Source organism: Haliaeetus albicilla, chromosome 10 (genome assembly GCF_947461875.1).
Source record: "Haliaeetus albicilla chromosome 10, bHalAlb1.1, whole genome shotgun sequence".
Lineage (NCBI taxonomy): Eukaryota > Metazoa > Chordata > Aves > Accipitriformes > Accipitridae > Haliaeetus > Haliaeetus albicilla.
This window is the reverse complement of record NC_091492.1, coordinates 40,830,218-40,856,707: the sequence shown is the minus strand read 5'-3', so window position 1 is coordinate 40,856,707 and position 26,490 is coordinate 40,830,218. Positions and strand designations below refer to the sequence as shown.

At 50.2% G+C, this 26,490-nt stretch overlaps 3 protein-coding genes across 7 annotated transcripts in view; 1 reads left to right on the top strand and 2 right to left on the bottom strand.

Annotated features, from left to right (window-relative positions):
- Positions 1-12: 12 nt before the first annotated feature.
- On the bottom strand, positions 13-9,708 carry VSIG10 (V-set and immunoglobulin domain containing 10). The gene is given in 9 exon segments (XM_069795297.1): positions 13-883; positions 1,045-1,205; positions 2,114-2,126; positions 2,584-2,694; positions 3,230-3,523; positions 4,376-4,657; positions 8,383-8,667; positions 9,439-9,562; positions 9,565-9,708. Coding segments are annotated over 9 exon segments (1,485 nt in total). The 3' UTR covers positions 13-812.
- A 1,086-nt stretch (positions 9,709-10,794) lies between these two features.
- Positions 10,795-13,605, top strand: PEBP1 (phosphatidylethanolamine binding protein 1). Its single transcript, XM_069795307.1, has 4 exons — positions 10,795-10,997; positions 11,391-11,500; positions 12,081-12,181; positions 12,667-13,605. Exons 1-4 carry the CDS (start codon positions 10,863-10,865, stop codon positions 12,882-12,884), a joined length of 564 nt encoding a protein of 187 aa, XP_069651408.1. The 5' UTR covers positions 10,795-10,862; the 3' UTR covers positions 12,885-13,605.
- A 1,386-nt stretch (positions 13,606-14,991) lies between these two features.
- The window catches only part of TAOK3 (TAO kinase 3), a 94,683-nt gene continuing 83,184 nt past the window's right edge, over positions 14,992-26,490 (bottom strand). For all 5 annotated transcript variants that reach the window (XM_069795278.1, XM_069795277.1, XM_069795281.1 and 2 more), the window contains 7 exons: positions 23,319-23,555; positions 22,550-22,678; positions 21,348-21,551; positions 18,412-18,651; positions 17,218-17,430; positions 16,585-16,767; positions 14,992-16,451 (listed from right to left, as the gene is read on the bottom strand). In XM_069795278.1, the coding sequence (XP_069651379.1) occupies positions 16,290-16,451; positions 16,585-16,767; positions 17,218-17,430; positions 18,412-18,651; positions 21,348-21,551; positions 22,550-22,678; positions 23,319-23,555 (1,368 nt within the window). In that variant the 3' untranslated portion in view covers positions 14,992-16,289. The remainder of the gene's footprint in view (positions 16,452-16,584; positions 16,768-17,217; positions 17,431-18,411; positions 18,652-21,347; positions 21,552-22,549; positions 22,679-23,318; positions 23,556-26,490) is intronic.

Here is a 26,490-nt window from a genome sequence, read left to right as displayed (position 1 = left end):
GTGCCTTTTCAATCCCTCCCTTTACCCTCGCAGGGCGCTCAGACTTGACCCGTCCCTCCATCCCCTCCTGCACGCTCTGGCCCCTCTGTTACCCACCCTACGGTTCCCCTGCACGGCTGCCGTGATTCCCTCCCTGCGGATCCTGCTCCCCTTGTCCCCTCCCTGTGTAAATTCCCTCCATGCTTTCCATCACAGCCAGGGATCCCCCTCAAAACCACACCACAAGGTACAGGTTAACTCCCAACTTAGATATGGAGCAACACTTCAGAAGGACTTGGGGAAAAATTTTTATAACAAAAAAAAAAAAAATCCAAAACAATTAAGCCTCCCTAGAGTCAGCATCACCCACCCATGTCCTGCCCATGCACCAGTTGTTTCTTCTGTTATACTGGGACCAACACGGCCCCACAGCGACTTTCTCCATCACACTCCCTGCAACCCCAGCACTGCTCACGGCGACTGAGCCAGAATCCTGTACCAGTACTGGAGTCCGTCACAGGCATCAAGAGGAGCAGGCTACTGGGACCCACTTCCCGAGCTCTGCCTGTGCTGGGTGCCACCTTGTTAAAAAGGACACCTGAGACAGAGAGGAACATGAAGAGAGGGGGGAAAAGAAATGGAGAAACGAGGCTGGGGAGGGACAGAATGAAAGCTGGGGAAGGGGTGAGTGGAGAGGGAAGAGGGGACGCTCCGACTGAACCAGCCTGCTGCAGGACACTAACAGCCTGCTCTCAGCCACGTGGCAATGAGGATGTGCTTGACGCTGGGCATCCAGCTGGAGTTCTGGCCGTTTCCACGAGAAGGGATGGAAACTATGAGCCTCGTGTCTCTTCTTCCCTTGTTTCCTGTGGAGAGCCCCCGCCGTGCTGCTCGCCATCGTCACCTACATGGGGCAAGAGCAGCATCATCTCAGCAAGAGCCAACAAGCCAGACAACAGGAATTCCTCCTTCCCCGGCAGCTTCTCCTGGAAGACCCACAGCTTAGCACGAGAGCAGGCGGCTCCAGCCCCAAAACTGGTCCGTCAGGCAGGCACCAGGGCTCACCTTCCATAAGGCAGTTGAGGTAAGCAGTCTGGACACTGTTCCCATTGACCAGCGCCATCGCCTCGTGCTTGGTGGAACTGCTTATGGTCTCTTCTTCCCCCTTCCCCTCCTCGTCATCTTCTGAGTCCACCAGCACTAAGATATCACCTGAGTCCTGATTCCTGTGAACAGCAGAGCAAGCAGAGGTGGGCTGAAAGGCTAAGGATGGCCTGTCCTGACCCCTCCCTCCAGCCTGTGCCTCCCCTGGCTTTGACAACCCTCTACGCCAAAATGGCCAATTCTGATGGATTCTCCCAATCCTGCACTATGTTCAAAGAACAGCTGGTTTCAGACCCTGCTGGCAGCAACACCACCACTGGCATTCTGCACTACTTCCTATTCGTCTTCCAAAGTCCTCAACCACTAATATTCTAATGTACTAAACGGCACGAGCCCCTCCCAAGTGGAGTTATTCTCCCCTCCTGTACACATGGGGATACGAAGGCATTCAGAAAAGAGCCTTCCCACGCCGCAGCACCACAGCTGTGGGAACAGAACCAAGAGGGGCAAGGGAAGGGAGCGGGGCCAGGAGGGGTGCGAGCAGGAAGCAGAGAAGAAATCTGGTGCACCTGAACCCCAAGAAGCCACTTGTTCACGTGCAGTTATCAGACATCCCCCCTGAGAGAGGAAGGACATGGGCAAACACCCACACAGAGCGGCAGAAGATCACCGTTTCCATTTACTCTAAGTCTTCAGGCTCACCTGCACCAAGGAGCAGCTCTCCCACACAACCTCCCCCCACGCTAACGGGCGCCTTGCCAGCACCACCCCTGCGCATCCCAAAGCGACACCACTCCTGCTCTGATGCCAAGCGCTCTCCTCTCCCCCCATCCTCCTGCTCCCACGCCGAGTCTCACCCAGCCCCACCATTCCCTTCCCGTGGGAAGCACAGCTCCACGTAAGAACAGCTTTGCTCTGGGGATGGCTCCTGCCTCAGAGGTGGGTTCCCTACCCTACAGTGAGATCACTTCTGTCAGGAGGCGGACTAGCAAGGCCACACAGGACTGGGCTGAGGAAAATCAACACCCACCTGAATGCAGCACCTGAACGGGAGAGAAGGGAAGGGAAAAGACAGCGTTAGAAACCAGCCCCAGAGCAGTCCCTTGGGCAGTGCGCTGCTGGTTTTACTGTACCACCCCTGCCAATCCTGCCTGCGGTAGGATGGTCTCTGGCAGCCACACGTAGAGGCATGGATGCGAAGCTGACCTGCCCACGTATACAACGAGAACACCAGAGAGGTCACAAGGAAAAGGGAGAAGGCCCAGCACAGCACAGCTCCCCGGAGAAGACAAGGGGAAGGTGCCTGAAGCACTCAGTTGGGGAAGGGCCTTGCGTTTCCAACCCATCTGCCTCCAGAGTTTTGACCAGGAGCAGGATGAGGCCCAAGGGCTGGGGTGATTGTCACAGCACACCAGAAGGGTCTAGCTGGTTAGGGATAAAACCAGGCCACCCCAGGAAGGAGTAACCTCCTCCCTGTCTTGTGCACAGGAGAGCTCCTACCTCTCAGGCACAAGAGGGGATTGTAGTACAAGACGATCCCGGTGACGGTGAGAATAGCCAGCAGGGACAGGACCACCACGGCACCCACGACCCCGACGATGTTCACCGGCTCTGTGGAGAGGAGACACAGGAGGCCAGCTTGTCAACAAGACATGGATGGATGAGGAAATCTCAGTGCCTGGTGCTGTCTCAGCTCCTATTTCCCATCACTGCAACAGTCCCACCAGCACAAGGGGCGAGAGTTTCAGCATTCCTACTTCATTGATATAGAAACCACCACAGTAAGGCCCCTGTTTTTGTGCCCATGTGCATTTAAGTGAAAGGAAATCAGGCCCTGCCCATTGCACCTTGAGCAGCTTGGCCCTCGGAGGTGTACCTCTGCACTCACAACCCCCAGGAGGGACCAAGGATGCTCCTCTCTCAGGCCCATTACACTGAGGAGAGGGGAATCAGGCCTTTTCACCCTGGGATGGAGGGAGCCAGTCCTGTATCTACACTTGCCGCAAGAGTATGGAAAGCGTCAACAGGCTAAGAGGGCTCTTAGTGGCGAATGGAGCCCCTTCGGAGCTCACCAATGACCCCACTGAGCTGTGTCCCTGACTCCTCCTCAATCCCTGCTGCAGCAACCCCAGGCAGCCCCACTCACGCTTCACTGTCAGGCAGACGAACAACTCCCTCAGTCCCACAGGGTTCTGTGCCTTGCAGACGTAACAACCCCCGTCAGTGCCCTGGGAGCAGTTCCGGATGGTGAGCCGGGACACGTTGCCCTCCTGGGCAATGAGGTACCTCCCTCCGGGTTGGATCTCCACCTCTGGCTGGGTGATGCCGCGCAGCCAGGTGAGCCTCGCTGCCGGGGTGCTCTCAGTCACACGGCATGTCAGGGTCACGTTGTCACCCACAAAGCAGGTCTTTGGGGGCTCCGACTCCAGTGAAGGGATTTCTGAACAGCCCAAGGGGAAAAAAAAAAGAAAAAGAAAAGAGTCAAGGAGGGAATAGAGGAGTTTAACATAACAAGCCATCAGCCATCTGACTGATTAATAATCATTAACAGAAGGAAGTCAGACAGGAGTCTGGGACTTGAGCGCTATGGGTTTGGCATTCAGCTCACTCACAAGACTTCAGCAGCCTTCCAAGGAGCAATCTGAGCAACTTTCACGTTGCTCAGTCCCTTTTTTGACACCTGTCTTTATATCCCCAGGGAGGAACAGTCAGAGGGTTGCCAGTGGGAAGATGGCAGAGAGGAGAAAGGCAGCCCAGGAATTTTCCTTGGGAGCAGCAGAGCTCACAACCCTTGGAGAATAAATACAGCTCAGGTTTTCAAAAGCCAGCCACTTTAGTCAGACCCCTTAGTTGCTTGAAGGGGGCCTGGGGGCATGCACAACCCTTCTGCTATAAACCCAGCCCAGCCAAATTTAATCTCAAGATGAGCAAGGCACTAAAACCACCTCTCACTTTCACACAGGCATGAGTGCTTGCACAGGTGAAAAGCTTGATGCAGGAAGATTTGTCAGCCCCTGAAGATGTACCCAAAACACAACTAACTCACCTGCGACTGTGCCATGATGGATCTCAGCTGCAGGACTTCTGTGCCTTGTGCAGTCACCTTTGCACAAGCCAAGCCCTGCCAGGCTGCCTCATTAGCATTGCCCCCTGCGGCAAGTGCTCCCCCCGCAAGCCTGGCTTGCCTGATCACTGCCTTAGTGCTTTGGAGGGCAGAGAATGATGGGGGTGCCTGTCTGCCCCACCATTAGCAGGCTCATTAATAGTTAATAAGGTAGGCAAGTCAACTCACTTATCTCCACGGTGCATGCAGGCTGCTCCTGCTTGACGACATGGCTCCCGACACACTTGAACACTTTGCGGTGGGAGAGGTGGGAGCTGTTCAGCGTTTCCACGTGGGTGTCCGAGGAGCTCGTGGAGCTGATGACCCAGGTTGAGTTCTCCAGATCATGGCCCTCTTCTCTCCAGTGCAGGGTGGGGTGGGGGTACCCCCCAGGCCAGCTGCAAAACAGCTGCAGCATCAGCCCCGATGAGGAAGTCTCAGCCCAGCACTTTGGGGTTGAATGCGGTGGATCTATCAGCAAGAACAGCGCATAGTTAGAAACATTTCCAAGTCACAGCTCTCAGCACCTCAGGGCTGGAACCCCCAGAAGTGCTTGTTTTTGCCATCATTCCCCTTGAAAGTCTTCCTGCTTCCCCTGCCTATCTTGCTCCCTGACCTGTGTCCCACAGCCTCAGGGGAGCACAAGTCTGAATGACAGTCAACACGGACCAAAAGCTGTAACAGCAACCACAGCCAAGCCTTGAGAGACTAATGCACAGGGAGGAAAAAAATTATTGCCCCAGCTTTATCCAATGGAGAGAAGGTAAGCACCTAAAAACACAGCAGGAGAACAAAATCTCCGTGCTGCCCTTGGCAATTCATCACAGCACAGGTCCTCATGCCTCAGATACAAGGGGGTGACACTGATTCACACTACGTAAGAACAAGGCTCTGCCTCTCCATGTCGCTGATACAAGCGCTCGGATTTCCCAAGGGAACATGGAAAGCATGAGGGCTCTTGCCAAGGGACAAGTAACCAGCTTCTCAGAGCCACCAGCTCAAAGCTGGAGCACTTCCCCAGCAAGCCCAGCACATTGTTGGAGGAGCAGGCTGTTCCCAGCATACAAGATTCTCTCTCCACAGGGAATCCTGGTGACTCCAGGTCGCAGCGTCAGGGCCACAGACACATGCCACTGAAGCCAAACCAATCGTGCTCCGTGGGGCCAGACAGTATCACTCAACCACGCACCACAGTCTGTGTCCGCACCACACCTCAGCAGCAGGGACAAACTCCAGCAAAGAACATAGGTAGGGTAAGTCACCACTGGCCTCATGCCAGGGCTGATCACTTGGTAACCGCCACAACTATGTTTGTTACTTAAATACAGAAACAACTACACGATAGCAGGAATGGGTCAGAAGTCAATAGAAACCCAAGAGCAATCCCTTTGGGCAGAGCAGGTCTCACGTTTCATGCAGTATGAGTTCCTGCCTCTCTCCCATCAGCTGGCTTCACACACACACCTGTGCACAGATAGACACACGTGTTCGTTTAACAGCCATAGGGATTCTGGACTCCGATCCAGGCAGAATTAACACACTGTACCCTTGTGGCTGGCTTGCCTAATGCAAAACTGAACAAGACCCCACCAAGAGATCAGATGCTGCCAAAGCAAGCCCCACACAAGAGCTGTCAGAGGGATAGCCTGATGTTTATTTTGCAGAGCATTTATTCAAGTGACTTTCAAATGACATGAGTTAAAAAAAATTAAAAATCACGGCAAAACCCCAGGTGAGCGACAAGAACATACCTTCTTGGGGCTTGGCTTTCCAGGAATTATACGCACACATCTCGTATGATCTTTGAAACCATCCAGCTCTGGCAAGAAAGTTCTCTATAACACTTCCTCTGTTCCAGCTCTGGGAAGGTCTCACAACCAATCCCAAAACCTGGCTGTGGTTAATAAAAGCAACCTGTCAGCCTGAATCACCAGAAACTGCCCCACGTCAAGAGGCAGACGCAGCCCTTCCAGGACATCCAGCCAGAGAGCTGCACTTTTTGTGCTGGTTCCAGGAACCTGCCTCCTGAAGCCATCAGCTTTACATCCTGAACTCCCAGGCTCTCCCAGTACAACTCTACTCTTCTGTCCAAATGCTAACAGAGATCTCTTTCCAAAATGTTAACACAACAAAACCCTAAAAACCTCCAACACCCCCCAACCAAAAAAAAGACTCACAAAACACCAGCAAAAAGGACCTCATGCCCACAGAAGAGCCAACAGCAGCTTGTATCAAACTGCAGACAAACATACCAAGAAATCACTTGGAGGTGTGCAATTGCACGCTTCTTCATACCATGTGCTTCCTATCCAAACCAAACACAGAACAGCAGCTCAAGGCAGGGCTGCACCTTTGTCATGTTGCTAGAATGTTTACTCTACTGCTTGTGGTTTTTTTAAATGCAGTTTTAAGCAAAGAGAACTTTTTGGTACAAGCCACGAGGTGGGTTGAAGACTGTCAACTGGTAACTCCCACATGAAGCCCACAGATCCTGGGTGGCTCTTTTACAGCGGTGCCAAGTCTATGTCTGAGAGGTTCACTCCAGCCTGGGCTAAGCTGGTCCAGTAACAGTGAAGTGTGAAAAATCAGGGCCTGCGCTTCTAGTCTGAGGTTGAGAAGCTTCAGCTTCTGGCCTTTGCTAATGCTTCTTCTGCTGATCTAAAGCACCACCAGAAGTACCTCTCTCACCTATTTTAATGGCACGGCACTGTCCCGTATCACCTTTGTAACCTTTGGAAATTAATTGACACATTATTTCTGTGCTAATAAATGAAGTTCAGAGTTCAGCACCAACACTTGGCATGCCATAGATATCTTTTGCTCACGAGTGTTTCACACCAATGCTCCAAATTTAGGGCTCCCCCCTCCTAGGCCCTGCGCCTACATATATATTCTCTGAAGCAGCCTGGGGTTCGATTCCTTCACTCCAGCCCTCCTTGACCCTCCAAACCCCATCTACAGGTTCCTTGCCCCAGGAAGGGAATTTTTACTCGTGTGACCTTACAGAGATTTAATCTGCACAAAACAGGTACAACAGCACGAACCCTTCACCAAACACCTAGGAGGAAGGAACACCCTGAATGCAAACAGAAAACAGGTCTCATGCACGGTAGGTGTTGACAGAAAGACCAGCAAGAAAGGAAGGGGCCAACAGACCAGAGTGTCACTGAAACAGGCAAACTGGCAGCAGCCTTTCCCTCTTCTCAATCCTATAAACATAGGTTTGGCTGGCATAAAGGACAGCAAGTCACAGCCTAGGTGTGAGGGGCCAGAGCCTACATCACATCTGATTCGACTTGGTGAAGGGTCCAAGAGTGGTACCAGCCATAGGACCTGCAGTCCCTGCTAATCGGGAGGCAGCTGCTCCACACAAAACAGATGAGGCATCTGGGCAAGATAATGGTTCCCCGGCAGAAGCAGGAAGGACCTGCGGCAGTGGCGTGCAAAGCAAGCGACTTGAGTGCTCTCCAGCCCGATGTTCCACCTGTGCTGTGAAGATTTCTAAGAGAATGAATGAATGAAATACGGATGGAAATGGGAGAGAGCACCAAAAGACACAACAGGACAAAAAGGCTGAAAGAATGGCCTGTGCTGGTAATGACAGGCATGCTCCCAGGACAGTGCTCCTAGCAGTAAATTTAAGGAATGTGGTGTTTCCATTAAAAATGGAAGGCTGCACAGTAAGACTTGGCACAGACAACTCGTCAGCTGAAGACCCTCCATCCTCTCACCAAAACGATGGCAACAAGGAATGGCACAGCACATCTATTTCAAACACGTATTTCAATCAAGGGGAAAAAAGAGAGCGGGCAGCAGCCCCCACTCTAAGATTTATGAAGGCTCACGTCAGCCAGATTCTGAGGCAAAGGCCACCCTGGAACAGCTACAGGATATGAAAGATCTGACCAAAAACTAGTTTATCATCACCAGTGAAGAAGGAATTGAAGAGACATAGTGAGGACTTGACAGCTGGCATTTCATCCTCTGCATCGCAAACAATTGATCCTTGACAGACCATTTAGACACGTTTTGGTGCTCGTGAGTGAATGTGTCATTAAGTAGTATCAGCCTGCTCACAGATTTTGCATGATAAGACTACCTTGCTGTTTTTTACATTACTTTTCCACCAGTGCCAGATGAATCTGGGGACCTGTGAGACTGAGGGGAGGAAATTCACAGACACGGGACAGACTTACTGGCTACCAGGAGCCGGACCCTGTGCTCATGGTCCGTCTTGTTCAGCACTTCTTTGCAAGTGTAGTTGCCTTCGTCCTGCACACGCAGCTCCGTGATGCGCAGAGAGCTGTTGTCAACGAGGGAGAAACGGACGTCCGGGGGGAAGGTGACCCTTGAGGAGAAGAGTGGGGGGAAAGAGTGCGGATCCCCTTGAAACCAGACCACCTCGGTTGCTTCTTTGGAGACATTTCGGCATAAAAGGAGGATGCTTCCTCCAACCTTCCCAAAGACCACTTCCTCTGTTCCTGCAAAACAGAATGGACAGTGTTAGGGATGTAGGGAACCGGCAAAGCCCTCTTCTGTCAGCAAAGACCCGGACATCTGATATATATCAACCCTCTGGGGTGCTTGTTAGCGGGCTACTGTCAAAGGATCTCCGAGACGCATTTGGCAACTAAAAACGTTTGAGTGCAGACGCACGATCAGGAAGAGGAACGCAGCTTAAAAGGCTCAAGAAGAAAGCAAGGACAGGCTATTTCTGCCTGAGAGAGGAGGGCAACAAACAAGTGACCTGAAGGAGCCAGAGGAGAGCGGTGTTAGAGGACTAACGACGTGGGGTCACAGCAACGCCCATGCTCAGCCAACGTTTTGCTGGACCACTTGCCCCAGTAGCCCCATCCCCGCACTGCTCAGGAGAGTGCACGGTACCAAAAAAAGAGACAAAACCCGCCTCGGTACTGGCAGCCGTTGAGGAAGATGACACGACTGTCGATATCCCCCTTTTGCCTTTTTCCTACTTTCCCGTTCCTGCCAAAATGGCACCTGGACCCTACAGCCAGCTCGAGGGTCCGCAGGAGTCCCCGCTTCTACCAGCCCCCCTCAGCGTCTGCCCTGCTTGTTTTCAATGGGGAATCGTGTTACTTTGAACACACAAAAAAATTACTTTTTTAAAAAAATAAATTGGCGTTAGGGCCCACTGGGGAGCTCCCCTCAGGAGCACGGCGGACTGAGGTACTGCTCTAACAGTCGCCCACACACGGTGGCCGCTCCCCTCCCCTCCCCTCAGCCCCCGCTACCTGCGGCGTCCCGGCGCTGCACCAGCCTCCAGACGCAGAGGGCGAGGAAGAACCGGGCTGGCGGCGTCCCGCCGGGGAACCGCATCGCCGTGTGCTGCCGCCAGAGCCTCCCGCCTCGGGGAGGCGGCGCTGCCTCGCCTCCGCCCCGGCGAACGGGCAGGGGAGGGCCGGCGGGCCCGTCCTGCCCCGCTGCCCGCTCGCTGGGGCCCGTGAAGGGGGTCGGGTAGCCATCCCCGCCGCCTCACACCCGCCATCTTGAGCACCCGCCATCTTGGGCGCCCCCCCGACCCCGCCCGCCATCTTGGGGGCACCCCCCCCCCCCCCGCCATCTTGGGCAGGCCCCTCAGAGCGGCCCGAAGCCAGTTTCCCTGCCCGGGCAGGCAGGCACTGACCTGGGGTGCAGTCCAAGGATCGGGAACGTTTAACGCCAGGAGGATGGTGTTTCCAGACGGCAAAACTAAGTGAAGGTAGTAAGCGAACCCCCCGCCGCCCAGAGGATCTTCCATAATTCAACCACTTAGAGACACCTCAAAAGCAGCGGGAGGAACAGTGATAAATGACTATGAACAGTGCCACAAACTGTATGATTCTTGGCTAAGGGCAAAACCAACCAAACAAAAAAACCCCAGGCAGCAGCATAAACCAAAGCTGGAAAGAAGCAGACCACAGACCGAAGAGGGACTGGCAGGAGGAAGCAGGTGGAAAGGGTAAAGGATGAGCTTCTCCACAGCTGGATGGGTCCCAAGGAAACAGGCAACAAAGAGAAAGGCACTAGTGCTTTCAGTTTCTTTAAAGGCATTCCCTTGGATTCCCCTGGGTGAACGTAACAGCCAGTGTGCTGTTCAATTTCTGCAGCAGATGTGTTAGGAGAAATTGTCCCAATGACAGGTTTTTCTTGCTGACTGATGCCAAGTAGACCCAACGGTCCTGCATTGTCCACCATTGCAGACAGCAACTTCCACGCTGGTTTGTTGTATGTAGTAATACACAGATTACTTCTCTGCGTAACCCCGCAAAAAGGGCTGTAAGGCATGCAGGTATCCTCAGGTCCCTCCAGGACACCTTACCGCTTGGGAAAGGCCAGCTCTCCAGCAGCTATCGCACATTGGGCTAAGGCTTGCATGGAGCAGAGCACCGAGATCCACGGGGCTGGCCCCTGGCACGTAAATTATAACCTAATTAACGTCAGGGCCAAGGCCGTTAAGCAGGGGCAGCGCTGCTGCTTTAGGTAATCGCCCTGCTTCTGCTCCCCGTCGGCCGCGGCCCCCCCGCCTGGGGGCGCCCCAACGGCTGGAGTGGGGGAAAGGCTAGCGGCGCGCCGCCGCCAATGAGAGCGAAGCGTGGCCGCGCCTCCGCCAATGGGAGCGGGGGGCGGGGATTGGGCGGTGCGGTCGTAGTGCGCTGAGCGGAGGGGAGCAGCAGCCATGCCGGTGGACCTGGGGCTGTGGAGCGGGCCGCTGAGCCTCACCGAGGTGGAGCAGAAGCCGGCGCACCCGCTGCGTGTCAAGTATGGCTCCGTGGAGATAGACGAGCTGGGCAAGGTGCTCACGCCCACTCAGGTGAGCAGGGCTCGGCCCCGCTTTCCCGGGGAGGGGGGGGGTGTGTGTCGCAGGGGGGCGCGGCAAAATGGCGGGAGGCGGCCGGGCCTCTTGCGCCTTCGCTCCGGCAGATCGGAGCCTCGCCGGGTGCGGGGGGGAGAGAGAGGTGCCCCGCTTTCCTGTCGACTTTTGTACGGGGGCGGCGCGGCCAGGCCTGGCTCCGTGCTGCGGGAGTGGTCCCGGCGGCTCCCGTGGGCTGGGCGTGAGCTGGCGCTGAACGGCCTTGAACTCGCTCGGGTGCTGCTGGCTGCGCTGGTCACGCGTGGCCTCCGTGTGCAGTGCAGCTGGCTGGCGCAGGCTGCGTGGTGCCGGCAGGAGGGCTGGCCGGTTGGGCTAAGGCTGTCATCTCTCCAGGTCCAGCATCGCCCCACCAGCATCGAGTGGGATGGCTGTGATCCGCAGAAGCTTTACACCCTGGTTCTCACAGACCCAGATGCTCCCAGCAGGAAGGACCCAAAGTTCAGGTAATGGGCGCGGGCAGCTCCCTATCTCGCCTGGGGAAAAGGGAGCATCTCTCTTGATCTGAGCAGAGGCTTAGAAGGAGATGAGGAATGTGCTCTGCTTAAGGTGCAGCAGTGAGAAACAGTGCCCTTGCATCTCTCCTTGAGACAGGGACAGCATGGGGAGGAGCAGCTGCTTTTGCCAGGGGTGGTTGAAGGTCTGCTGTTGCTTGGAGAAGCACAGCATTGGCTGCCTGCTCTAATTTGGCACATGTGTGAGTTGGAATTAGGTCTGTCAGTACTAGCAGTGGAGTCTTAAACCTGGGACCAGCTCACCTTTCTCAAATCAGGCTCAGAAGCATGTGGAATACCCACTCTTAGAGGTCAGGCTCTGGGAAACCCAGGCAGGATGACAGAGCTGGTTTTGACAGGCTCTGCTGCCTGAAGGAGGCAGTACCTGCTCTAGGACTGGTGCTCTTTGGGTGGCAGCTGTTAGCTTCAGTTACCCTATACTGACAGCCTGACAGAAAAGCAGCAGCTCGGAGTAATGAAGGATCTTAGCTGAGGCTGTGATGCAGTCTGATTGTTTTTTGCCTTCTTCCAGGGAATGGCATCACTTCTTGGTGACCAACATGAAAGGCAACAATGTGGGGAGTGGGACCGTGCTGTCAGATTATGTCGGCTCCGGACCTCCCAAGGGAACAGGTCGGTACCTGGCTGCAGCAGTTCCCACGCTCTGAGCACAGCCGTGCTGCATGGATCAAATGCGGTGCGCAGGGGAGGGTGGGGAGGCCTGCAGAAAACTGGCTGCCTGCTTGGCGTGTGCTGCATGGCTGGGCAAACGCTGTCCTGCGCTGTGGAAACGGACCATGCGGGACTGCCTGCAGCTGCTTGTAGCCACAGCCAGCATGGACACGGCCCTTTGTTGGATGGCAGGCTTGTGCTGTCCTGCCTGCAGTTGGTAGGCAGTGTTGCTTGGTGAGGGGGAGCACTAGCTCAGGCAGGACATGAGCTATTTAAGCCTATCTCGTACATCTTCTCTAAGCTCCTTTAGCTCCATCATACTTACCCTTCTGATCCTGGGGAATGCAGGTGTCCGTTTCCCTGTGTTCCTGGGGTCACTTCAAAGCAAACCTTAAACCCGGGAACTGCAGGTGACTGGCACTTGTAATGCTGTCTCCTCCCTGCAGGGCTGCATCGCTATGTGTGGCTGGTGTATGAGCAGCCGAAGCAGCTGACCTGCAACGAGCCCATCCTCTCTAATCGCTCTGGTGACAAACGAGGGAAGTTCAAGGTGGCTTCTTTCCGCAGCAAGTACGAGTTGGGGGTGCCGGTGGCTGGCACTTGCTACCAGGCAGAGTGGGATGACTATGTGCCAAAGCTCTACGAGCAGCTGTCAGGGAAGTAGGGCGAGGGGCCCTGAAGAAGCACTGTGCAGCACGCTCTGCGCCCCTGGAGACCAAGCTGGTCAAAGCACATCGCTGTAGTTTTGTTTGATTAGTGAGTTGAACCCAACTGCTCCTGTGCTGACTGCTGGAACTGTAACCCTGTCACTGTCCCTGGCCTGAACCTGCTTCTGCATCAGTGTGGTCCAGACCTGTGCTGGGCTTCAGCCGATTCCTGTAGGTACAGGTAATCGCTAGCTAGATGAGCTTCTGGCAAGGTGTCCCTTTAAGGGCCACCCCCTCCAAGCTGACCTGCTTAAGGGAAACCAAACCCTCTGTGAATTAGTGTCACTCAGTGTTTCTACTGTACTGAAATGGTATTATGTGGCAGCAGTGTGGGTACAGAACCACTTCTGGGTTGGCGCTGGCAGTGTAGCCTCCCCTTTCCAGGAGAGGAAATGGCAGTCTAAGGGAAACTACCGTTCTTTTGGTTTTGTTTTGGGGTTTTTTTGTTTTTGTTATTTTTACCCTCAAGTATTTGGCCAGTGCCTCCACTTCACTGAAGTGAACCACTAAAACAGTGAAGGCATAGCTGGTAGGAGGAGGCAGGGAAGCTGGTTTATAGCACTACCTTCTGTTCTCTGTTGCCCCTCAAAGCTGAGAGACCACTGTCATTTTGTTCAAGTTCTGTTGTGACCTGATGTTAACATGCTGTTTGCTCACAGTGCAATTAAAAACTTACCATGGTAGATGGTGTGGTTGTCTTCTTGGGGGACGAGGGCAGTGCTTACAGGAGCAGGTTGGTGTCAACAGGTTCCTTTCCGCCTCCTGATGTAGAGGCTGGACCCTCTGGCAGGAGCTCCACCCTCCTGGCAGTGCCACCTGAAACAAGTGCTGATGGTGGAGGAATGCAGCTCAAAGCAGTCAATGTCTCTCTGTCCAACAGCCTACCTTGTGCCAACTTAAGTCTACTTGCCTTGAGGTGCAGCTCGCCTTCACAGTAAAGGCTTATGGCAAACAGAGTGCTGGCAGGCTGGCTTTAGAAATTCAGAGAGGACACTTCTTTTTCCAGGGTTTTTCTGAAGCCACCATCTCAGCAGCAGCAGGGCGATTTACCCCCTGAAAACCTCCTGTCCCGTGTTAGAACCTTGACATTCCTTGCAGCTGATGGGGCAGCCTGTGCTCACAGCTCTGTCCTGTGCCTTGGCCAGCTGTGGGGGAGCAGAGCCAGCTGTTAACAAGCCCTTCCACCCTGGAACAAACCTCCTTGTGGCTGAGAGAGCCCAGTGCCTTTAGCCCATGTTTGGTAGCTGGCAGAGGTGCCTGTCCCATGGGATCTCCCATGCCTGGTGCTCCCTGGAGGCCTCCTCCTTTCCACCCAGCAGGTGCTGTGCTGCAGGAGCTCGCACCACCACAGCTGAGCCCTGATTGCAGATTTCAGCTCCTGCGAGAAGCACCACCAGCTTTACTGACCTGAAGCCACTTCCCAGCCTAGCTGCAGTGTCCCAGTTTTTTCCTGATCCTCCAACAGCTTGCAGTGAGGCCTGGTGGTGTCTCCTAAGCACTTAAAGCAGAAAATGAACTTTTGGTCCGGTCTGACATCTTTAAAAAGTTAAAAAAGAGGAAGCCAATGTAATTCTACTTCATGGAACTAGAAGCCTTCCCCCTTTTTTAAACTGCTGCTTTTCTCAAAGATCTGCACCCAAGTGATCAGAGAAACGGGTATCAAAAACCTCAACATGCTGCGTCAGGGCCCTGTAAAAATCAGCATGACGCTCTAATGACCAAGACCCACAAGATGAAATGCATCAGGTGGGTGGAGACATGCTTGAGAACAGCCATACTTCACCAGGCTCAGCAAGGGCTGATCCACCTTGGGCTGGAAGCGGGACATAAAGAATAAGCCACAATCCATTAGCCTAAAAACCTCCACTGTCAAGAAAACCAGGTTTAGAACAAAGCCCCAGAGGTTCCTCCAGCCCTGTCAGGGCTGGAGGGACATCTCGCCCCTTGCGCGTCCACAAGAGGTGCGCTGGTGGGAGTGCAGTGGGTCACCTCCCCTGTTCCCACCTTCAGACTGTGCCGGGGACAGGCCACGAGCCGCTCTTGCCACAATGAGACAGCGAGGCATTGTGATGAACACTTTTATTTACAAATATAATTAAAAGCTCTGACAGTTATTCATGCTCTTCCTTGGAACCTGAAAAATGTTTTTGTTGTTTTGTTGGTTTTTTGTTGTTTTTTTGGTTTTTTTGTTTTTTTGTTTTTTTTTAAAGTGCATGCAAAAGAAGTAAAGCCTTTTTTTTTTATCTTTTTATTGTAAGAAAATACACAGTTTGAAAGTGTGAATAATGCAATATTTATGACCAAGATCATGGGGTTGGGGGTGGACTTGGGGGAGGAACAACAAAAAAAAAAAAAGAAAGAAAAAAAAGGGCTGGGGATGATCTAACAGACAGTGTTGAACTCCAAGTACTGAACTGGAGAGTGGGCGGGGTGGCTGGGAGCAGGAGGAAAGGGGGGAAAGAAGTAAAAAAATTTTTGATCAGAGAAACAGTTAAAATACAATATGAAAATAAGTAAAAGCTCTCCTTAAATTCCTTCTATACACAAAATACACGATTTGACAAAGCCCAATTTGTGCTACTGGGATCCTGTGGGCTCATTTAAGTGTATTCACATTCTCTGCGACAGCAGAAAATGATTATGATACAATCAAGAATATGCCGAGGACTGAGGTCTCATCCCCGCCTCGCCTGGCATGGTTCTTCTAAAAATCACCAGATCTTCGCCCCGCCCCTCCCCACCCCCAAAAAAGTAATAATATGTCACCACTGATATGTACATCACGATTAAGTTTTTTTTCTGTAAAATGTATCAAATTTCTCAATCTTTAATAAAATTTTTTATTATTTAATTATTCCTGATGAATAAATACCAAAAAAATAAAAATAAAATAAAATTATGCAGCAGCTAGTTAAGGTAAGGCTGCGGATTTAGTCTCTCTCCCCCTGGGTTTGTATATATCTTTTGATTATTATTATTTTTTTTGCTTGTACTTTCATTGATTGGTGGTAAAATGAGTGATTGCTCAAAAGCAACATACATCCACTTTTTTTTTTTCCATTAAAATTGTCTCCAAAGTTTTCACTGAAACATTTTTAATCATTGCACAGAGACATCAATACTGTGACATACTATGGAAAAGACCGCCAGGAGCTGTCCTGCACCGGGACTTGACACAGGGGGAAAGGGGGCCCCTGATGGAGTAAGAATATACAGGCACTAGTCCGACACGATGTCAGTAAGAGAGACAGAAAGAGAGAGAGCACGCCCGTTAACATGGGGAATGTTGGTTTTGCAAGTTTTATCATTGTTTTGTTTGCTTTTTGTCTTTTTTTGTTTTTAAATGGCAAAGAAATTTAATCTCATCTATAGTCCTCCTTGGGATATTCTAATGTGACCAAATTCCCAAAGCCCATTCGCAAGCTCTCCATGTCAAACGTTTCAATCTCTCGCTCCTGCCTTTCCAACAGAAACTTTATCCTCTCGCTGCGTTCCTTCTGGAGGGCGGCTAGCTCCTCTTCAATCTGAAAGAAGCACAGTCAGCAGCCCCTTAGCAGAGCATGACCGCCCCGGGTATGGCAGCTCCCGACGCATGGTGCCAGCCCCGTGTCCGAGGCGAGATCGACACATCTAACCGGCAGCCCACCCAAAACGTACCTTTTGTTCAAGATGTGCCCTGCGCAGCGACACCCGTTGCTCCAGCTTCTGGAGTTCTCTTTCATGCTGTGCTTCTGTCTGCATCTTAATTTTGCTCTGGTATGCGTTGAGCAGCTCCATCTCCTGCTGGAGTTGCAGTCTCAGGGCTTGGCATTCTGCTTCTTGGGCCTCATCCAGCCGTAGCTGTAAGATCAGTGGGAAAACAACATTCAAGCCTCCACTAGTAACTTCTCTGCTCCGACGCTAGCGACACACCGCTCTTCCTTCTCAAAGCCGGGGAGCCTCTGGTGTTGGTGGCAGAATGAGAAAGCAGGAAGGGCTTCATAAACAGCTGCTTCCCCACTGACACAGAGGCAGAAGCCTCAGAGAAGATCCAATTCTAAACCCCAGCATGCGAGGGGCAGCGGGGAAAGGATGCGTGTTCTGCGGGATGCTTATTACAAGAGGGAAAGTACCACATGACGCGTTATTTAAAACAGTTAAAAACACAGCCGCATCGCTCACCATCCAGCAGCTAGGACGGGAAGAACACGATATGCTGCAAGGACTGATGGCCCAACTGTACCCCAACTCCACGCACCTTGGTCAGAGACCCCCTGCCCAGGGACAGGAGGTGCCGGATGCTGCACCTACCGCTTGTGAGGCCATCATCTCGTTGATGCTCTGCTCATACTGCTCTGCCAGGATGGCGAGCTTCCTTGTCTGCTCATCCTTCAGACTCTTCAAAATTGTCTTGTGCTCACTCTTTGGAGTTACTTCCAGCTGGTGATTCTTCAGTGCTTTGTACTGCTTAGTTTGCACTTTGCATGTGTCCTGGAACTGCTTTTTGATCTGCATTTCCATAGCCTGCCAAGGAAGGAACAATGTGAGGAGCATGAAGAGCTTTGGGAATGGAAAGGTTGTAGTACATCCAAATGGGCAGGTTGGTGAGAGACAGCCACAGTTCTCCTGTGCTCTGCGCTGTCTCCTGCCCCTGCACGCGGGTTGAGCGGGGTGTACTCCACACACACAGCAACCTAACCAGCGGCATCAGCTCAGGCTCTCCTTCAGCGCTGACCACAGGCCTGGGCTGGGAACAGGATCCACTAAGCCCTCCTCAGCCCAGAACATCTCATCTCCTACCCCTGCTTCCTGCAGGTCACCCAGCCCCTCACCCTGCCCCCTGCCTCCCAAAAAGCATTTGCTTTTTCAAGGCCTCCCATTTTGCTACCTCACCAAGGCCTCCACAAACTGCCTCCCCCATCTCAACCATGCACTACATGGAGACCACAGATCCAAGAACTGGCAAGGGTGTGACAAAGCGAATAAAAGCAACGTGTCTTTTTGGACATTCAGAGGAGGAACAGAAATCTCCCATAGCAAGCAGGTCAGAGGTTTCTAATCAACCTGCAGCCAAACTGGGACAGAGCACAGCACTCAGCACTCCCATGTGCTCTCTCTCCGTTGACTTTGAAAGCGAGGAAGCATCACCCAACCCCTTTCCATATCAAGGTTTATAGGCTGACACCAGCAAGGGCCTAAAGAAGTACAGCTCATCAGAAGCAAATTCTGTAATACTTTGCTAAGGACTAGCCTATTTTTACCCAGCAGCCTCAATTAGCATGGCACTTAAAAATTCCTCAGTGAGCTCTTTGCTATAATAGCCCACAACTTTCTTATACCAGAGCAGCCCTGCGCAAAGGAAAGGGAGGCAAGGGAGAGCACACAGTGCTGGTGGAGAACAGCGGTTCTGCAGCATGGATGCTGCACAGAGGAGGCAGCGAGCGCACAGCCCAGCCTGCCTGGCAGGACAGAGTTTGGAAGAGGAGGAAGGAAAGCTTCCAGCACCTTCAGGTTCTTTGGTTGCTGCCGGAGCTCCATGAAGTGCTTCCTGTGCAGCTCCCGCTCTCGCCGCTTGTTGTATTCCAGCTGGTTCTCAAGCTCAGTCTGGTGCTGCAGCCGGATCAGGTCCATTCGCAGCTTCTGCAGCGTGTGCAGCTGCCTGTACTCCAGCTCACGCGTCGACTCGTCGTGCCGGATCAGCATGGCATGCTCCATTTCCTTCTGGGTCCGCTTCTTGTTTAACTCCTGCACAAGAGGACAGCAGAGCACAAGACAAAAGCTGAGGAGTGATTCTCTCTGCCCTAAGACGCAGTAGTTGAGTTTGTGAGGCTGGGTGTTTTGGTCACTTTTCTAGGTAACATCAAGGACTTCTACGTACCGCAGGGAAACACAAACCCAGCAGCACGATGGGAACGCTAATAAAGCAGCCACCTAGCATCCATCCATCCTCCTGCAACCTGCTCCTCTGGCAGCTCCTGGATCACCCAGGGAGTCTCCAGCAGGTGGCACTGGGTCCACATGCAAGCCTTCTGTGACTGCTGAGAATCACGGAAGTTATAATAAATACATCCTGGGGTGCTCAGAGCTGGGGTGACTGACAGAATCAGGGGCTCTTATTTGTCTGTTTTAAATCACCCTGAGCCCCTGCTAGGCGCTGGGAGTTGAAGCTTCTCTCAACAGCTCCAACACACCACACCCGATAAGAAAAAGAATTTCATCTACCATTGTGTGTACAGGTGGCTTTTGGCCCCAAGCACAGCCTGTTTAAAATGAGGATACAGCCCAAGCCTCACACAATTTTGCAATGTGCGCATCAGAGTTCCTGCACACAGTGCCCTGCAGTCTAGGAAAACCTTCACTGAGTTGCAAGCCAAGGAAGAGGAAGATACCGGATTCTCTCCCCGATTACTGCTAGTATTTCTGGCTCAGGGTATCAGCAACAACCTGTGGAGCATGGAGCTGAATCCAGCTCAGTCAAGCAGTGATTACAGCTGTACCCCTTGCTGATATTTGGTGACCTTCACAGATGGTCTGCTGGTACATCTCAGTTTCAGCTCTCAGGTTTACAAACTCATCACTGTGCTTCATGCTAGACTAAGACAGGCACAGTGGGAGCTGCCTCACACTATGCACATGCACAGTGCCCAGCACAGGGAGGGCCCAGTATTGGCTCAGTCTAACAAGTTTCTGCAGTAAAAGCAAAAAAAATCTAATTATTTTGAGTTGTTGCTTGCATGCTGTAATCCTGTTTTAATTCTCAACATCAGCACCTGCGAACAGGCACTTCAGCCCCTCTGGCTATTACAACTGTGACAGGTTTAAGCTAGGAGGATGGGGAAGGAAACAGGGCCAGGTCTTGCCTCTGCATTCTTGGCCATAAGGATGTTGCACATGTTTACATTTAAGCAAAATTTGCACCTTGACAGCCAAGATAAAAAATTAGATCTACTGGTGTGCTGAATCATTTCCCACTTGCACAAAGGCAGGTAGCACACTGAACAGGCACTGTGTCAGCCCATACAGTGAGCTGTGGCACTTGTGCCTTCATCTTAGGACAGGACAGCCAGCCTCTCTAGTGCCTGTTCCACACCTGATTTCAGTTCACACAGCACAAACAGAGGCACTCCACTTCTCTCAAACACTTTCCCACTTGCAAAAAAAGAACCTCTGTGGTTACTTAAAATATCAAGAAAAAAACATTTTGGAAGTGTTACTTAACTTCAGGTGTCTGATCCAGTGAATTTGAACTAGTTAGTAGGGATGTTATTTTCAGGAAATAAACACATAATTCTGAAAATTAGGTCTCTCAAGAGCTTAAATGCAGGAGCTCAGAGGAGTGTTTCCTAGTTAAAATACCATGCTAGGTAACTGAACTCTGTTCTCATCCCTGCCACAGAGCTTATATGCTGTGATAAGGGTGCCCAAATCTGATTTTTCAGCCATTCATTTTCAGGGTGTCCAAGTTGAGATGTCTGGATGTGATCTGCAAAGCAGCTGAGCAGCCCCAGGCACATCTGAAGTCAAGGGCAGCAAAGCTCCAAACAGGTGAAATATAGAGCAATGCTAAATATGCCAGAAAATTTGATGGTAGCAGACTAAGTACATGATTATTAGAAATTTTTGACCACTCACTCTCATCTTTACTAAAATACCTTTTCATCTGATAGTCTTTATCAAAAAATAACATTAATGAAGAATTCAGATACTATAGTGATGACCACAGAAAAATCTACAAGTAGTAATTCTTTCTCCAAAGTGGTATTTGACTACAGACAGCCTGGAAGGCAAGGGTTAATAACTAATGAGAAAAAGCAAGATGTTAAATAGCTTCTCATTAACAAACTATTGCCCATTCTGTGCATTAACTTGAGCAGAGCCCAATGGAAAAGTAACATCTGCTTACTTGTAGACAACCAGAATGCAGACACAAGAAAGGACTGAATTTTTGGTATTTCTTACATTTGTAGCATTTCATTCTGCAACCTTAATATTGTTCTTTTAAGGTTATTACTGATTTATTACACATATTTCAACTGCATGAGTTTTCTTTGGCCAACAAGTAGAACTCCACAGGATGATGCCCTTTCAGCCGTCCCACAGGTGGCCCTGGCACTCAACATGGCACAAACTGCCCTGTGCTGCAAAAGCAGCCCAGCAGGATCCCCCAAAATCTAATGCCCAGGAGCTCAGATGACACATCTGACACAGTGTGTGGCCCACATAATGTTTCCATCTCCAAATCAACAATGCCACCCCTCCTCAGTTAATGAAAGCATCCACATCTGTGTGGAAAACTATTTCCCAAAACATGTTTCCTACATTTTTCTCAGCTCTGTTTAGCAACTGGAAACATGAAGATCTAATGTCAGCAAACTGTTCTACAAACATGAAGCTAAAACAGTTACAGAAACACTTGGGAAAGGAAGTGAAGAGTGCCATACTTCCCGAATGTTCTGCTGCTCCATCTCGTGCCTCTTGATCATTGTTTTTCTTTTGAAGAAACGGCAGTTTTTGTCGTAGTAGAGTCTCTGCTGGCTGAGAAGATGGGCCTCCTCTTCAGCCTGTGTGTGCTGCAGGTTCTCTTTATGTTTGGATATTCTTTCTTGCTTCTCTTTCTTCGGCGTGCTGTGGTCCTCATTCATTTCCTGCATACATACAGGGTCAAAACCAAGACTTCCCTTAGGATTACAGTGACACAGGACTTGGAGGACCTTCAGTCACTGGCGGCTATTCTGCCATTCAGTTCACAAAAGGACACCAAAATCCTGACTACAACACCAGGTACCAGCAGAACCAGACTCGTCACCTGCCATGCCCGGCCCTACTGCCTCTTGAGTTGTATTATGACCCACCAAGTGGAGAAGGAAAAAGTGGCCATTAAACACAAACATCTCAGGGGGCTAAACAGCACAGCAATGAAAAGACAGTAACACACCACTGCAAGGGATGCTCTGGCTGTCCAGGAAAGAGACTGGGTCAAACCCCTTGGCTCCCTTCCCAGCTCTGCACCTGTTTTACAACGGAGTCCAGCTTGGCCTAAAGTTTCATTTCAACAAGACTCATGCTCGATTCTCTATCGAATCAGATACCTAACAGAGCTCCTTGCTAGTCATTTTCTCACCTTGACATTCTTAACAGCAAATGATTTTTGTGATGTGGTGGGGACACTACTTAAGTAATGCAATTTGGAATAGATAAGCTATATACTAAGTTACTTCTTTTTCTAATTCATATAAGTGATCACAGGGCTTTTAGTCAAGTGACATCTGAATGGCTGCTCTGATTAGTTCCAGCTTAAGCAAAAAAAACCCCCCAAAAACCAACCCCCAAAATAAAACAAACCAGATGAGGAAAAAGGGGAAGATGACTTCTCTGTGAAGTCCCATTTTCCCTGATCACCATTGGTTTCAAAGATTCTGCTCTTACAGCAAATTGTGAAGGCACCTCTAGCACCCTTACAGATTATTCTAGAAATGCTGCCAGATGCTCCCAGTTCCTGAAAGTTTACTTGCTGAGAATCTACATGTGCTTCCAAGCATGACAGTATCCCTTAAACCCCTGGGCTGGCCCAGTTTTGTCAAAACGAAAGTCTAGTTCGTGTTCATTCCACACCCCTTCAGCCCTGAAAATGATGGTTTCTTGCCTCTTTAATCTTTTCCTTGCAAAGCTTGTATTGTTTCTTCTGACTTTCTAAAAAGGTCGCCAGGTCTTTCTTTTGCTGAGCCAGAATCTGTTGCTGGAATTTCTTTTCATCTGCTGCAGCTGCCTTTGCCTGCAAAGCACAGAGAAAAAAAAAAAAAAAAAAAAGAAAGAAAAACCCCAAAGGGTGAGGGAACAGGTACTGAATCCAGCACAAATCAGTCTCCTGTTGTGTATTTTTTGGTCTGTCATTCTCCCATCGCTGTGCTAGACAAAGCCATGAGTATTCCACCACATGAAAGCTGCTTGCACAAAAACCCCATAATGCTCACATACATTTAAGGGTTTCCTCATGCTTCTTACCTCTCTTACCAAAACCACCCCAGAGGGTAAAACCCCACTAATTTACCGTATGGATTAACGTGTTGATTTTTAAACAGACTGAGTAACAGCAGCAAGCTTTTGTCATTCCCTCAGCCATGAGGCAGAAGGTCCCTCCAAGGTCTCCACAGAGTTTGTCAGTCTCTTTTAGCCAGCTGTCACTAGCTACAGTATTGGTCGATGCCAATGGAGTGCCCATCACCCAGAAGGTTGACTTCTGGCTGTGAACCTATTTGACAAAACTAGCCAGGACAGCTCCGGACAGTAACCGCACAGTGCACTTAAGAACATAGGTTTTAAGCAGTACTTCCACAGCCTTCTCTTACGAGATCTGGTACACACCTCTCCCTCCAATCTTGATGTACAGCTAGGGAGCCTGTAACTCTACTCACCTCTTTCTCCATCACAGCCACTTGCTTCTTGGCCAGCTTCTCCAGCTCAATGGACGAGTTGTTGGCATGCGTCTCCACCTCCTTCTGCAGCTTGAGGCGGTGCTCGTCCATCTCGGCCTTCAACTTGTTTTCCAGGGCGATCAGCTGCTTCTGGTGCTGGCGCCGCATCCGCTTATATCCTGACATCTGTTCCCGCAACTCGTTCTCCTGCTCATGCTCATGGATCTGTCTTGTAACCTGATGTCAGGAAAAGGGGAAGAAGTGCTACATGGCCGCCTTCACAGACAAGCTGTCTCCATGTTAGCTGCTTACCTGTAAACCAGACCCTACTCTTATAAATCAACTTTCAGGGAATGCTGCTGCAGGTTTCAGAGGGTGCTGCTGTTTAATATAAAAAATGAGGTCATAAGGTTTCTCTCTCCTGATTTTTACCCCCCATCTTTTCCTGAGAATTTTATGTGCATTTTCAGTAACACAGCAGAAAATGCCACGTTATGAATAAAGGAAACAGCAGGTTACTAATCACTCCACGAAACACTAGAAGAGATCTGGAAACAAAGGTGGCTGCTGGACAACCTTCTTCAGACACAGGACTCAAATCTTGAGGGTGACATGGACTTACAAGATGGCAGCCATTTTAAGACACTCCCCCCTCAACCCACCCGTTCTTTCCTTCCTCCTCAAGTCACCACGGTTCCAATTCAGTCCCTCAATACTTATTTCCTGCGATGAGTAGCCTCCTTCAAAATTTCTTCTTAAAATCCGAGAGTATGGCAAGACTGAGCTCATTCCCTACCAGAACTGAAAGTTTTCTAACAAGGGAACACTGTTCTGGAACTGTGTGCTCTTAACAAGATTGATCAGATGGTCTAAGCAGATTTCAAACTCTGCTCAGCTGAAACAAACTCACAAGTTCCACATTCATTTCCATGCCCAAGTGTATCCATGTGAAAGGAAAAAAAAACCCGCCAGTAAGTTGTGCCAAAAATTTTCAGAAGAAAATGCGAATGGTAATGCTTCCATTTCAAAAGAGGAAAAGTGTCCAAGGCTGGTTTTTTTTTTTTTTTTAAATACAGTCCCAGGAACTTCACATATAAAGATCTACTGATCTTTTATATGACAGTCCTGGGAGCCAAAAGCTAGAGCCCTTAGTACATGTGTAGAGCTGCAGTCCCTGATTCTGTACAAGGGGACCTCTCCTTTCACACTTAACAAGTATGAAGCAAAGAGCTCAGCCCTTTGATGGTGATCATTGAAGCTTTATGAACCAACAGTCCTTCCTGCAGTCTGCAAGAGCCCAGCCTTCCTGATGCGTTTCTGACAGCAGCCAAGAGAAAGAACTGGCACCTACTACAGTACTGCTGTCATTTGAAGGCTATTTTTCAGAGATCTTCAAAGTAAGTTCAGATGTAGGATGGGATGCACCTACAGACCTGAGAAGGCTCAAGTTCAACAGAAGATGAGCAGCTGCTTTACCGAGCAGCAAACCAAGGCCACTTGCTGGCAGCCCTGTGCTTCAGGACTAGTAGCTGATAGCAAGCAGTGATCAAGTAAGTGCTCCAAAATCAACAAGCAAGTTTAACACCATAACTGATGTATCACCCAAGGCAGACAGCATGCTGCCACCTGTCTCAGCTCAAATGACTACCAACATTTGGAAGGAGTGTGAAGAGGAGGTTAGGAAGAGCCTTCCAAAGCCTTCACCTTGAAACAGATTAACAACAATTTACAGTAAATAGTTACCAACCAAGAAAATGCTAGCCAGAGTGCCAGAACAGAAACAAGACGTGAAAGGATGTAGCAACTGAAGTGGACAGCCTCTGTCTTCCCCCATCCCTTCCAAAGACAACCCCAGAGAGAAAAGGAAACATCTGATCGCAAAGAAAACAAAGAACTAGCCTGACTACAGTGCTGTGTCAGACTCCATTACCAAAAAGTGATGATGGTGGGTTTTCCACATTAGTGAAGTCAAACATCAACTACAAGGTAAGCGATGATGCATAAATCACATCCTCCTTGTACGAGGAATTTTGGGATGTTATTTTGAAGTTGACTGGACTAAATATACACTTACACCTCAGCAATTGGTGTAACATAGCAGCCTTCAAATGCTTGAGGCTAGGTAATGAAATAGATCTAAGCCAGATACCAGGAATATGTGAGACTGTAGAAATGACTACAGAAACACAAACACAGTATTAGTCCTCTGTATTGCTATAGTTCAAAAAGTGCTTTTTTTTTTTTTAAAGCGTAACAATGACAGCCATACTTTGCAGAAGTTGGTAAGCACTTGAAGGAATTTGCACATTTCAGTCAAGTTCAGCAGGAATAAGATCTCTGACAGAAGCTTCCAGGTAATGAATGTTCCTCTGAGAAGTCATCCAAGCTAATTTTAAGGGACAGATGTCAGGTAAGACAGGCAGACCCCCAACATTTCACATATGCCATTTACCATGTTAAATGACATACGACTTGGAGAGAACAGACTTGGTCAGGGACTTGCGGAGACATGGAGATAAGTACCACGCAGCAGTACAAGATCTTCCTGGATGTGCTATTTTTGAGGCCCGGCCTTTTTGTGAGCAGTGGGACGTTCTGCACGGCACACTCCGTTCCAAGAAGTTGGCAGAATGAAGCAAACAGCAAGAGTATAAGAAAAAATGGATCTAAGAATCCGCTAGCAACGTTCCCAGTTTCCCCTTCGGTCTAATCTCTAATGAGATTTAGAATATGCACTTGTTTTATTTACAGCAAAAATGAACTTTTATCCTTTTTTTTTTTTTTGCTGCTCCTGTGCACACCATTTCCAGTTTTGCTCAGCTTGTCTCTCTCATGACAAGAATTCCATCTCTGAAAGATTTCACATTAGGTCTGGGATATTTATCCCCAACAATAGGATGCAATTACTAATTATAACACTAGCTGATAAAGCCTTTTAGTCACAGCAGAATATGAGACATTAAAAAGTCAGAGGAAAACAAAAGAAGTATTTCATTCCTGAAGACAAGAGAGAAGGAGAACAGTAGACTTGGTGGACATCTCGTGGATTTAATGTCTGCATACAGCATGCTCGTGCTAAAGACCTAATTTATCACCATAATTTCTAATCAAGACCAACACTCTTCAGAACTCCGTCTTTGAAGACAAGGTCTCCAAATGGTGATCTCGGGGA

Excerpts from the sequence above, each read along its gene's own strand:
- PEBP1 (XM_069795307.1), top strand. The coding sequence starts at position 10,863 with ATGCCGGTGGACCTGGGGCTGTGGAGCGGGCCGCTGAGCCTCACCGAG. Across the intron at positions 10,998-11,390 it reads AGGTGCTCACGCCCACTCAG|GTCCAGCATCGCCCCACCAG; the intron begins GTGAGCAGGGCT and ends TCATCTCTCCAG. Across the intron at positions 12,182-12,666 it reads CGGACCTCCCAAGGGAACAG|GGCTGCATCGCTATGTGTGG; the intron begins GTCGGTACCTGG and ends TCCTCCCTGCAG.